This window comes from Callospermophilus lateralis, chromosome 6, assembly GCF_048772815.1.
Source record: "Callospermophilus lateralis isolate mCalLat2 chromosome 6, mCalLat2.hap1, whole genome shotgun sequence".
In the NCBI taxonomy this organism is placed as follows: domain Eukaryota; kingdom Metazoa; phylum Chordata; class Mammalia; order Rodentia; family Sciuridae; genus Callospermophilus; species Callospermophilus lateralis.
In genome coordinates, this window is record NC_135310.1 from 18,874,456 (window position 1) to 18,888,126 (window position 13,671).

At 35.8% G+C, this 13,671-nt stretch overlaps 1 protein-coding gene across 2 annotated transcripts in view; it reads left to right on the forward strand.

Moving 5' to 3' along the window:
• The window catches only part of Lats1 (large tumor suppressor kinase 1), a 60,074-nt gene that overhangs the window by 24,123 nt on the left and 22,280 nt on the right, over positions 1–13,671 (forward strand). For both annotated transcript variants that reach the window (XM_076858144.1, XM_076858146.1), the window contains exons 2-3: positions 3,930–4,431; positions 10,045–10,192. In XM_076858144.1, the coding sequence (XP_076714259.1) occupies positions 4,075–4,431; positions 10,045–10,192 (505 nt within the window). In that variant the 5' untranslated portion in view covers positions 3,930–4,074. The remainder of the gene's footprint in view (positions 1–3,929; positions 4,432–10,044; positions 10,193–13,671) is intronic.

The window sequence follows — 13,671 nt, forward strand, 5'->3', positions numbered from 1 at the left end:
ACCTCTAACAATTTACTTAACACTCTTTCAGTTTGTTTTTTACTAATTTCTAATCTACTATAAAGATAACGCAACCCAATAAGATAACACAAAACAAAACCGAAACTGAATGAAACAAAAATGGAATAAAAAATCGTTGTATCAATTTTCTCTTCCTCAGGGCCGAGAAACTTCAAACCTTGAGCCAACCATTTTTCCCAGTTTGCCTAAGAAAGTTTTAGGGATAGGCAGCTTGAAACAAAAACGAAATAAATCAAAAGAAGAACACATTGTTTTTTAAAATGGTCACCCATTCTCTCGCCTTCCCTCAGGGGCGAGCAATTTCACTTACCTCTAAGCTTCAGACCTTCCCCGCATGGGCCGCCAAATGCCGCACTGGCTGGGCACAAAATACCCGAGCCACCACACACCTTGTAGATTCAAACAGCAAGTCTTTATTCTCGAACTGTCACCGGCACTCTACACGCACGTTCTGGGGAAATTCCACACACTCCACTGGGCTCTGCATACCAAAATACTCTGAATCCCGGGAGAACTCAATGGGACTCAAGGAGTGGGCGCCTGAGGCAGCAGGATCCACCCTATTCCCAGCAGGATCCACCCTAAACCTGGAACCACCCTAAACCCGGATCTACCCTGGTCTTTGAGCAGCGTCATCTTTCTCAAACATTCATGCAATGTTACTGCAAATGACCTGGGTCCAAGGCAAGCCCATTTCCACAATGGAGAGTCCTCCCTCTAAGCAACATTGGGTAGGCTGACAAGGAAATTGCCATGTGTCATTCCTACTTGGCTATGGCTCTCAGCACACAACTCCAGCCTGGAACTTGCTTTTTTTTTTTTTTTTAGGTCTGTTATATTCATAGTTTTTAAAATGTTGTGAACTTTTTGAAACTAAGTTCTTTTGTTGTTGCTTAAAAATACATTGTGGGACTGGTGATTTAGCTCAATGACAGAGAGCTTGCCTACCATGCTGGAGAACCTGGATTCAACCCCTAGTACCACATAACAAAAAGAATATGGTGGGTGGACATGGTGGCTCATGCCTGTAGTCCCAGCTACTTTAGAAGCTAAGGTAGGGAAATCCAAAGTTCAAGACCATCCTGGAGAATGTAGTAAAAACCTATCTCAAAAACAGGACTGGAGATGTAATTCAGTGTCTGCCTAGTGTTTGCAAGGCCCTGGATTCAACTTCCAATTCTGTCAAAATAAAACAACAGAAAAACACTGTGGTGTCTGTTCACATTATTACATTTAGATAGAAGTACATCATTCTTTTTGACTTAGTCAAATATTATGTAGATTTACTATGAATTACTTGAATACTCCTCCATTAATAAGCATCTAGGTTGAAGTCCTTTTTTGCTATCATAGACAGTGTTTCAGAGAACATTCTACATCTTCACATGCTTGTTTGTATATACCTTTAGTTGTATTGTATTGTTCCTCTTAATTTTTGTTCAGCTGATTAGATAGATGTTACTCCAGCCATTATATCTCAAGGATCAGTTGCAGCAAATTGTGTCAAAGTCCACAGTGCTAATTAATGAATTGAACAAGTACCTGAATCCCTTTTTTTTTTTTTTTTTTGCCTTTCTGTTATTAAATGCTGTGCCTTTCTAGCACCTGAAGAATTCTGACAAAGAAGATTGTATCCAAAAGAGATGATTTGAATGAAAGAATAGTTAAAGGAACTGGGGATGTTTAGGATGTGTGTGTTTATTTCATTCGTTCAATATGTATGTATACATTTATTAAGTATTCACTGTTTACCAGGCTCTCTCATAGGTAGTGCACAGACAATGATGATGAAACAAAGTCCTGTACTGGAGCTTTTATTTAATGAGGGGAAATGGACAATTAACAAGTGAACAAGTACAACTATTTTGTGATAAGTAATAGTGATAAGTACTATCAAGAAAATGAAACAGCTGGGCATTATGACACATACCTGTAATCTCAGCTATTCTGGCAGCTGAGGCAGGAGGATCACAAGTTCAAGGCCAGTCTGGATGACTTAGTCGAACCTGTCTCAAAGTAAAATAAAATCAAAAGAGATGGGGATATAGATCAGTAGGTAGAGTGCTTACCTAGCATATGTTAGGCCCTGGGTTCAATTCCCAGTAGGAGAGGTGGGGGAGGGTGAGCCACAGGGTAAATCAGGTGACCAAGGAAAGAAAGGCTCTTGGAGGAGGAAACAGGACAGAGATCTAAATGACAAGAAAGAGATATCTACATATCTGGCTATAGACATCTTTATGTAACATGGGTGATAATTACATTTAGTGAGGATGGAAATAGACTCCCAGTAGATGATAATGACAGAGTTTCAAATCCCAGCAATACCATTTTTGTACTATTTTACCAAAAGTGAACTTGAGTTTGTTCACTTACAAGGTAGAAATAGCCAGAGGTATTAGGGTGATTAAGATAAGAACACAGGCAAGATTGTTTAAACTGATCAGTTTCAGGCTATCTGCAAGCGCTGAGAGATTTCATGATGCTTCTCATGAAGAACACATTTCTAATTATTACAAATCACAAATGGGGTGGCTCACTCTTTTTTTTTTTTTTTTTTTTGTACTAGGATTGAACCTAGGGGTGCTCTACCACTGAGCTATATCCCTAGCCCATTTTATTTTTGAGACAGGGACTCTCTAAGTTGCTGAACACCTTGCTAAGTTGCTGAGGCTGACCTTGAACTTGAAATCTTCCTGCCTTTAGCCCCTGAGTTGCTGGTATAACAGGTATACAATACTGCACCTGGCTGGCTCTCTTGAGTTACTAATTTTTCCCATCGATGGGCACATATAAGTAGACTTTAGATGACTGTTCTTTCACTGTGTTGAAAACACACATGCATAACTGAGGAATAATAAAAGTTGACCTCAGCGATCCTTTCCGTATCCCATTATTGATACTCTTACTTGTCTCTCATTTTGGAGAATAAACCCAAACATTTCTTTTTGAAGCGTCTTCTGGATCAGTGACTTATGTAACTTTTTTTCTTGTACTTTGGGGGATTGAATGTATGCTGTGCAAGAGCTCTACTACTGAGCTACATTGTCGGCCCTTTTATTTTTTATTTTTTTTTAAAAAGCACTCTACTGACTAAGCTATATTCTCAGCCCTGATCTGTAACCTTTTTTTTTTTCAAATATTTTATTTACATTTTTAGTTTTCGGCAGATACAACATCTTTGTTTGTATGTGGTGCTGAGGATCGAACCTGGGCTGCATCCATGCCAGGCGAGCGCGCTACCGCGTGAGCCACATCCCCAGCCCCATTGCCGGCCCTTTTAAAAGTTTTATTTTGAAATAGGATCTCACTAAGTTGCCCAAACTGGCTCCAAACTTGGAATCCTTCTGTCTCAACCTCCCTAGTCGCTGGGGTTACAGGTTTGTACCTCCACACTCAGCTGAAAACCTTTTAAAGCAGCAATACCCTTTCTTGTAATAAAATCTTATACTGAAGTCTAATTTTTAAACCTAAAATCAGAGACACTAGATGAAGCTGGTGAGAGGTTGCCTACTGTACCCTTTCTTGTAATAAAATCTTATACTGAAGTCTAATTTTTAAACCTAAAATCAGAGACACTAGATGAAGTTGATGAGAGGTTGCCTACTGTATCATGTATATTATCACTTGGTAATAATCCTTTGCATTTGAATGTGTTTTATATGCTTATTAAAGTTCTCTTAAAATTATAATTTTTTACTCATTGTAACTATTGCTGGAGGTAAATAAGGTAAATCTATTTTTTAGACTTGGAAATAAGAGGTTAAGTAACTTGTCCTGATCCTACAGTAATCCGTAGTGGGGCCAGAACTATAATCTGATCCCTTAACTCAGTGAGGGTTTCCCCTCATAAATGGTACTTTTTAAAAATTTCACTGTATGGCTTTAATTAATTTATTTTTCTTTCATAGGGTTAATTACTTCAATTTTAAAGAACTTTAATATTCCTGGGGACTTTTCTCAAAAGATCATTTTTACTTCTGCTCAAGAGAAAGTTCTGAATCTATCAAGTAGTTCTTAAAGTCCTTTGTGTGGGTTACGTATATAGATGTTTTCATGAAGAGGAGTGAAAAGCCAGAAGGATATAGACAAATGAGGCCTAAGACCTTTCCTGCCAGTAATTACACTGGCAGCAGCAGGCAAATGTTGCAAGAAATCCGGGAATCCCTTAGGAATTTATCCAAACCATCCGATGCTGCTAAGGCTGAGCATAACATGAGTAAAGTGTCAACTGAAGATCCTCGACAAGTGAGAAATACACCCAAATTTGGGACATATCATAAAGCCTTGCAAGAAATTCGAAACTCTCTACTACCATTTGCAAATGAAACAAGTTCTTCCTCTCCCTCTCGGAGTACTTCAGAAATTAATCCACAAATGTTTCAAGATTTGCAGGCTGCTGGATTTGATGAGGTAAGAATTTTTGAGTTAAAAGGTATTCTTACCTGTACAAAATACTTTAGGTACTTTCAAGTTGAAGTATTTTTTTTTTGAGTGAATTTAATTGTAATAAATTTGTGTACTCCAGCAACAAAGAATGTTATGTTTACAATCTCATTAATTATTATAACAAAATGATAGTTATTTCTTTAGTTTCTTATGTGCTACCTATCACTGAATTCTGGAGTTTCTAGAATTTAAAAGGCCAGGTTATAAAGTCAGAGTCGAAGTGCATTTGAAGAGAACTAGAGGTGAGATTATATGAAACATGAACTTGATGAGCTTAATGGCTGTTGGAGAAATGACAGCTCTAGGGATATAAATTTAAGTTTATAGTAGGGAGATAAAGTTGTGGGTTGGTTGGTTGGTTGGTTTGGAGATGAGGTCTTTCTACATTGTCCAGGCTGGTCTTGAACTCTGGGACTCAAACAAACCTCTAGCTTCAGCCTCCTAATAAGTTGGGACCACACACACCCTGGTCCTGGGAGGAGAAAGAATTGTAATTATGGATTTGATACCATAGTTATGTATGTACACATCACTCTTAGGCTAAATCATAAATTTCCCCAAAGTACTGAAATTTTAGTTAAAACTAACTATGTCAAGTTTTTCTTTAATATTTACCTTCAGAACTTAATTCTGAATATTTTTGAGATGGGGTCTTACTTTGTTGCCCATGTTCACCTCAAACTTGGAATTCTCCCACGTCAATCTCCTGAGTAACTGGGACGAGAGTTATATACCACTGCACCAGATTTTTATATTGAAATTTTTTCAAGGCATGCAAATTTAATTCTGTTTGGTTTAGGTTAATAATAAAATTTGTTTCCTATGATAGCATACCTTGTGAATGAATATTTTAGGTGTCAGAAATCATAAAATTTGGCTATATAAAATGTAACAAAATGCAAATAGTAGCTTTTTTCCTGATTATATATTACCTATTATGTTAAAAATTAGAAAATAATGAGCCAAGCACGATGGCCATGCCTATAATCCCAGTGACTCGGGAGGCTTATTCAGGAGGATCACAAGTTCAAAGCCAGCCCCAGCAAAAGCAAGGCACTAAGCCACTCAGTGAGACCCTGTCTCTAAATACAAATAGAGCTGGAGATGTGGCTCAGTGGTTGTGTGCCCCCGAGTTCAATTCCCTGTAGCAAAAAAAAAAAAAAAAAAAAAATTAGAAAATAATGAACTGAAAATGATCTTTAGTTGCATTATACAAAGATAACTACCCTTAAAATTTCTTCACTAGTATTAATATTTAAGTGATCACATTTCTAAATATATCTATACAGTCATACATCAATAAGACTTAAGGGAGAACCATTAGGCAATTGAGTGAATACAGAGTATATTTACACAATCTTAGATGGTGTGGCTGCTATACACCTATACCTAAAGAGACCATCTGTGTGTCATATTTATGAACATAAATATGAAACATGTGGTGTATGACTAATTTTTAAAATGAGAACCTAAGCATGAATTATAAAGGATATAAAAAGGGATATTTATAAATTATACTAGATGGAAAAGGGATTTATTTTTCTGGCTCATTTTATTTATATTTAACTAATATCATTTTCTATCAATTTTGTACTTGGGTATTTGGTGGGGGTGGAGAGTTACAGGGATTGAACTCAGAGACACTCAACCACTGAGCCACGTATCCAGTCCTATTTTTTATTTAGAGACAGAGTCTCACAGAGTTGCTTAGGCTGGCTTTGGACTTGCGATTCTCCTGCCTCAGCCTCATGAGCTGCTGGGATTTGTACTTGGGTATTTTAAAAATACTATATCTGGGAGCTGGGATTATAGCTCAGTGGTAGAGTGTCTTGCACATGTGAGGCCCTGGGTTCAATCCTCAGCACCAAATTAAATAAATAAATAAATAAATTTCAATAGACAAATAAATAAAAGTGCTAGATTTGTACCAGAAAATAGAGATAGGAAGAGGAAAGTAACTAGGATAATGTTTTTCTGGCAATTCTCCAGAGTACTTTCTTTTTATTTAGCCAAGGGAAAAGAATAAAGAGAATCATTGATCTTATTCTTTCCTATCATATATATTGATAAACAGAGTTTATCAAATCATATAGCTATGAAAGCCCTTAAGTGGCAATGTGTTAGATCAGATAAATCATCATATAGATGTGTGAACCCATCAGCTAGGTAGTAAGTCATACCATACATGGACCATATCTTTAAAAGACTTAAAAAGTCCTTTCTAATGTAGATACTTTTTAGAAATACAAGGCATTGTTCAATGTCCTATTCTCTCTCTTTTTCTTCCTCTGCAGTACTGGTGATTGCCTAGGGCCTTCCACTTGCTAGGTAAGCATTCTACCACTGAGCTACATCTCCATCCCTAATTTCCCATTGACTGGGGTTGTGGGTCAGTGATAGAGCCTTTGCCTAGCATGTGTGAGACACTGGGTTCAATCCTCAGCACCACATGAAAAGTAAATAAAATGAAGGTATTATGTCCATCTATAACTAAAAATAAAAGATAAAGCAGTCTGTTCTGCTAATTTCTTGAATCACTTATTCTGGTAACTTCCCATTATATTGTAGAATTTATACTATTCAAAGCCTAACTTAATACTTCAAAATTCTTAGCCAGTTTCCATTTTATTAACTATGCCAAGTTCAAGGCAGGTTCTTTTTTTTTCTTCTTCTTCCTTTTGAGAATGTGTTTCTGGTAACTCTTAAGAATTGAAAGCTCAAATATTTCAAGATTAATTTCCTTATGGGAATAAATGTTAAACAGGATTGATAGGATTGATGCATGCACACAATATACAGTCACTGGAGTTTTTTGGTTTTTCTTTTGGGGTCGTGGTATTGGGGGTTGAACCAAGGGATTTTACCATTTAGCTACATCCCAGCTCCTTTTTATTTTTTATTTTGAGGCAGAGTCTTGCTAAATTGCTCACACTAGCCTCACACTTCAAATCATCCTGCCTCTGTCTCCCAAGTCACTGGGATTATTATAGTCATGTGCCATCACACTGTCTACTGGATTTTATTTTGTGTTATAAACATGAAAACCAGGCATAATTATGTCACACTAATGTTTTCCTGTCATGTAAGAGTTTTATTCCAGAATTATTGAGTTGAGGATACTCTTTTATAGTGGTACTACACCCCTACTTAGTGAACCTTGGTTGATGTTACAGAGGGGAAAAAATAGTTTAAAACATAACAATAAATATTAAGATATAAAAGCCATGCATGCCTGCAATTCAAGCAGCTTGGGAGGCTGAGGCATGAGGATTATAAATTCAAAGTCAGCCTCTGCAACTTAGTGAAAACCTGTCTCAAAATTAAAAAAAGAATAAAAGGGCTGGGATATATCTCAGTGGTAAGAGTGCTCCTGAGTTAAATCCCTAATACTAAATACTAAAATATATAACTAAATAATTGCCAGCATAATAATACATAACTAAATAATTGCCAGCATAATAAAAAAAAAATATAGGCAGAAATTCCAGTGCAATTAAGAAGAATATGATTTCCACATATTGAAAAAGGACAATGGGTGCCAATTTTCTTGCCAGTGAAGGTGGCATTGCCATGTGATAGATAATAGCATATTTATAGTACACTTGGTTTAACCAGTTTTAAAATTAAGCACTCCCTCAGGAATTCTAATTTTAGGTGATTTGTATTCTTTCAGATTTGCATACAAAATGAGACTTATTAGTTTCTATGTATCTCATTACAAATTTGCAAAATCTAATTAGCATTAAATGTGACCACATTGTACTTTTGTTTCAGTTAGGGATTGAGTTTGGTCACTTTTAACAAAAATCAAAACAACTCTTTAAACAAGATAACAATTCACTTTAAATAGTTGTCGTTGGCTCAGACTGTTAAAGATCAGAGCCAGGGACTTTTTATTAGTGTCAACTTTTACTTCTTAGTGGCAGCATTCTCTAGCACCGGTATTGTATCAGCTCCCTAGGAAACAGGATGCAAGGACCAGTACCTGAATGAGAGATAGCAAAATTATTCCAAAAACAAGAAGCGTAACCTTCTCAAGAAAGGGAGAATGGATCTTAAGTAGTCAGTAGGTTTCTACCAGATCCTTCTTTGTTTGGTCTCACATTCATCTTCCAGTCATTTTACATAAGATGTTAACATCTGTTGGCAGCCTGTTCACCCATTAATCTTTCTAAGCCATTTCCTGTTTTTAGATATCATTTGAAAATATTAAATCTTCTAGAACAAATATGTTGTTGCCTCCCTCTTGAAAACTGCATGTCATCATATTTTCTGTATGTTAGTGTATAATTTGGGGTTTACATTTAACATAAAGGATAAGTAATAAAGGAAGACAACTAGCATTTGAGCTCTAGGCACTACACTTATGTGCTTTATGCATTTTCTTATTTACTCCTCACATCAACCCTGTAACTTCTTATAGTTGAAGAAACAGATTCTGAAATGTTAACTTACCAGAATTCACACAGTTATGAAGTTGAGCTGCTAGAATTCAACCTCAGATCAGTCTGATTCCAAATCCTGTTTGTTGCATCACACTAACTTCTTCTTTTTTGCATTACAATCCTTATTACACATATAGAGCACAATTTTTCGTATCTCTACATAAAGTATGTTCATGTCAATTTATGCCATTATATATGAACATTTTTTTGCATTACAATTCTTAATACACATATATACCACAATTTTTCATATCTCTGTATATAAGGTATGTTTGTATATAAGGTTATGTTGATACCCAATTCAAGTCTTCATATATGTACTTTGTATAATGATGACCATCACATTCCACCATCCTTGCTAATCCCCTTCCCTCCCACCCCTCTTCCTTGTCTAGAATTAATCTAATCCTCCCATGCTCTCCCTCCCTACCCCACTATGAGTCACCCCCCTTACTATCTAACTTCTTAAAATCTTCATCACATAATTATTATATCTAGTTTAGTATTTTCTTTTACCATTTTTCCTTTTTTTTTTTTTTTTTTGCCCCTACAAATATAATTTCCTGAAAATGTAACCTCTTAAGAAGATAAAAACCAGAACTTTGTAGTTCTTTTATTAGTATACATAGTGGCAAAGTTGCTTGATAAAATATTTAATGATACAAAAATGTCTTTTCCAGCACTTTGATTGATGCTTTTTTTAAAAAAACAAAACAAAACAAAGCATTCTGGTAGTCTCTGTTTATATAAGAATGAAAAATAATCAAAATTGCGTTATAATTGTACCCTGAAGAAGTTAATCCTAGAAGGAAACAGTAACACATTATATAAAGCTGAAAATATTCAAGAAACATTTTAAAGTTTTTCTTTGTTTAACTTTAGAAATTTAAGATTGGGGTTTTGGGGAGTTTGGGATTTAGTCCAGTAGCACAGTGCGTGCCTAACGTGCACAATGCCAAGTTTAGTCCTTTTTTGTTAGTTTTTAATATTTACAAATAGAATATTGATATTAAGAACTGGGGCTTTGTCATTTATAATTAGGAATTTCCCTGGTAGAACTCAGTGTTCTTTCTCTTTTATTAATTATAAGATTTAAAGTTTTTTTCTTTTTTGTTTTTAAACTTCATATCAGGATATGGTTATACAAGCTCTTCAGAAAACTAATAACAGAAGTATAGAAGCAGCGATTGAATTCATTAGTAAAATGAGTTACCAAGATCCTCGGCGGGAGCAGATGGCTGCAGCAGCTGCTAGACCTATTAATGCCAGCATGAAACCAGGTGATTCATCAAACCTTTTTTTCTAGTCTCTTTTATGGTACAGTTTTTAAACACTTAAGTATGTCAAGTCTTTGGTCCTTGAAATTTTTAAAAGTAGCCCAATAAATGAAAGTCTGAAATTTTAACACTATAAAGTTATAGTGTTATGCCAGAATTACTTTGAGGGTGAGACTTTCATGTTTAAAAGTTAATGGGTAATTCTAATAAGCAGCAGTCTAGTCTACAAACTACTTGACTGGTTGTATCATAATCTAAATGAATCATTTCCTCCCAACATACCATTATACAAGTTTTTTTTTAATATTTTTTCATACTATAAAAAAGTAAAATGTATTCATTATAGAATATTTAGATAAGAATTACTAACAGTAATTAGTAATTAGTTTACTGTTAGTAACTCCACATTTTGATGTGTTGCTCCCAGTCTTTTCTCAAGGGAAATCTGAGTAAATCTATAATACACAAGTATTTTTGATTCTTGTGGCTGAGGCAAAAGGGAAGGGGCCTCTTACTGAATCCTACTTTATTCACTTAATATACCATGCATAAATTTATTTGTTATTTAAGTGTATGTATGTATATGTGTGTGTGTGTGTGTGATTGAACCCATCGAGCCACATCTTCCATCCAGTTTTTACTTTTTATTTTTATTATTATCTTTTTAAATTTTTTAGTTGTAAATGGATCTTTATTTTATTTATTTACATGCGGTGCTGAGAATCAAACCCAGTGCCTCACACATGTTAAGCAAGTGCTTTACTACTGAGCCACAACCCTAAACCCCTGGTTCTTACTTTTCAGACAGGGTCTCACTAGGTTGCTGGGGTTAGCCTCAAACTTGTGATCCTTCTGCCTCAGCTTCCATAGTCTCTGGGATCACAGGCATGTGCCGGTACACTTGTGCAGATTTTCTTTTATAGAAACAGAGGTCATATTGCATTATAACCCACCCTAGTGACATCATTTAACCTTAATTATCATATGTGGTCACATTTGAAGGGGAATGAGGGGTTAGGGCTTCAACATGGATTTTGGAAGAGGTCATAATTCATAATTATAGGGTAACTTGTTTCTCCAGTAGTAGGAACATAATTCAGATTGAAGAGGGCTGAGGAATCAATATGATAAGAGGTAGAAAAGAAGACAAATATAGCAACTTTTTGTGGAGGGTGTATAAGAGCTTGAACCTAGAAGCACTTAACCACTGAGCCTCATTTCCAGCCCTTTTTGGATTTTATTTAGCAACAGGGCTTCACTTAGTTGCTAAGGCTGTCTTTGAACTCATGATCCTCCTGCCTCAACCTCCTGAGTTACAGGCCTGCACCACCATGCCTGGCCAATATATAGCAACTCTTAGAGAAAGTTTTCTGTAAAAAGAGAATAAGGAAAGACATCAGCAAGAGTAGTGCTTCCTAAATAATCTGTGGTAGGGTACAATGTGTGACTACAGTTCAGAAGATGTAGATAATCTGTGGTGAAGAGCTTTGGTTTCTTTAATTTCCAATTAATTATAAATGAACCAATTTATAAAATACAATAAAAATGAATTGGAAAATTAAAATTTTAAATGACAAAGTATAAATCCAAATATTTTATTATAAGGCTTAATAGATATCAGATTGTTCCATCAAATTTCTGTAAAAGTTCGATTATTTATTTATTTATTTTGGTGCCAGGGATTGGACTCACGGGCTCTTAACCACAGAGCCACATCCCCATCACACCCTCCCCTTTTAAAAATATTTTTTTAATCGTTGATAGATGCTTATTTATTTATACGTGGTGCTGAGAATCGAACCCAGTGCCTTATACATACCAGGTAAGTGCTACTACTGAGCTATAGCCCCAGCGCCCCCAATCATTTTTTTATATTTTATTAGAGATAGGGTCTCGCTGAGTTTCTTAGGGCCTCGATAAGTTGCTGAGGCTGAGTTTGAACTCTTTCTTGGTCCTCCTGCCTCAGCCTCATAAATCACTGGGATTACAGGCTTGGGCCCCAAGTTCAATTCTTATTCTTTTTTTTTTTTTTTTTTAATATTTTTTAAGTAGTTAATAGACCTTTATTTTATTCATTTATTTCTATGTGGTGCTGAGAAACGAACCCAGTGCCTTGCACATGCTAGGCAAATGCTCTACCACTGAGCCACAACCCCAGCCCTTCAATTCTTATTCTTCTATACTTAACTGATGTTGGACTACTATTAGTTGTCTACCAGCTCTAGAAAACATTTTGAGGTAGAGGCCTGAATGGAAGTGGAGAAAGAATTGTCTTATTTGTTTATTTATTTTGACCTGTTCCCTTTTTTTTTTTTTTTCTTTTTTAGTAGACCTTAGTTTTGAAAGCAATTTTAGGTTCACAACAAACTTGAGCAGACAGAATTTCCAGACAGACTCTTTATCTCTACCCCATAGACATGTTTAAAAGATGACTGGAGGGGCTGGGCATATAGCTCAGTTGGTAGAGTGCTTGCCTAGCATACACAAGGCGCTGGGTTCAATCCCCAGCACCACTAAAACAAAACAAAACAAAGCAAAAACCTGAATACTCTTCAGTTAAGAGGATGAATTTAAATATTCAAGGGAGAAGGATCAGTTAAGGTTCCTGAGAAGCCAAGAAGAGATAGGATCCAAAACATAGGATGAGGGATCAGCTACAAAGAGCAAATCATTCTGCTTTCATAGGCCTAAATAGGCCTGTGTTACATAGGGAAGATAAGGGAGTTACTTTCTAATGTCTTCTCCTTTCTCTGAAGTAGAAAATCAATTCATTTGCTTAAGTCATGAGTGAGGAATAAGAAGACAATTTCAGGAGACTGAGGATGATAATAGTGGAGACCAAAGAAATAATAAAATTTCCTGGTCATGCTGAGTCATTTGAGGATACTAATTAGGAATTTATAGTAGAATCAATCTACCTATTTCCCATGACCAAAGTTTTATTAACCAAGTCCATAATAAGATAGATAAGATTACTATTTAAATCCTTTATAGAGGATACTCTAACTCTGCCTTCATTGACTTTGAATTCCTTACAAATTCTTCTCCATAGTCTGGTTACCTGTCATATTTCGTCTAGTACCATTCTTCTTCTCATCTGATGCTCTGTGACTGGACTGGGTTTCTTTTTGTTCTTGGAAAATACAAAGCTCCCAACCCAGGATCATTATCCAGTGAATTCTTAAGACACCCTCCCAGAGGAGCCCTTTTTTTAATTATTATTTTTTAATTCTAATTAGTTATACATGACAGTAGAATGTATTTTGGTTTGTTGTATACAAATAGAGCACAGCTTTTCGGGGCAGGGGTGCTGGGGACCGAACCCAGAGCCTTGTGCATGCAAGGCAAGCACTCTAGTAGCTGAGCTATATCCCCAGCCCCACAAATAGAGCACAGCTTTTCATTTCTCTGGTAGTGTACAATCTTGGGGGTTTTTTTCTTCAATATTTTCTTAGTTGTCAACGGACTATATTTTTTAATTT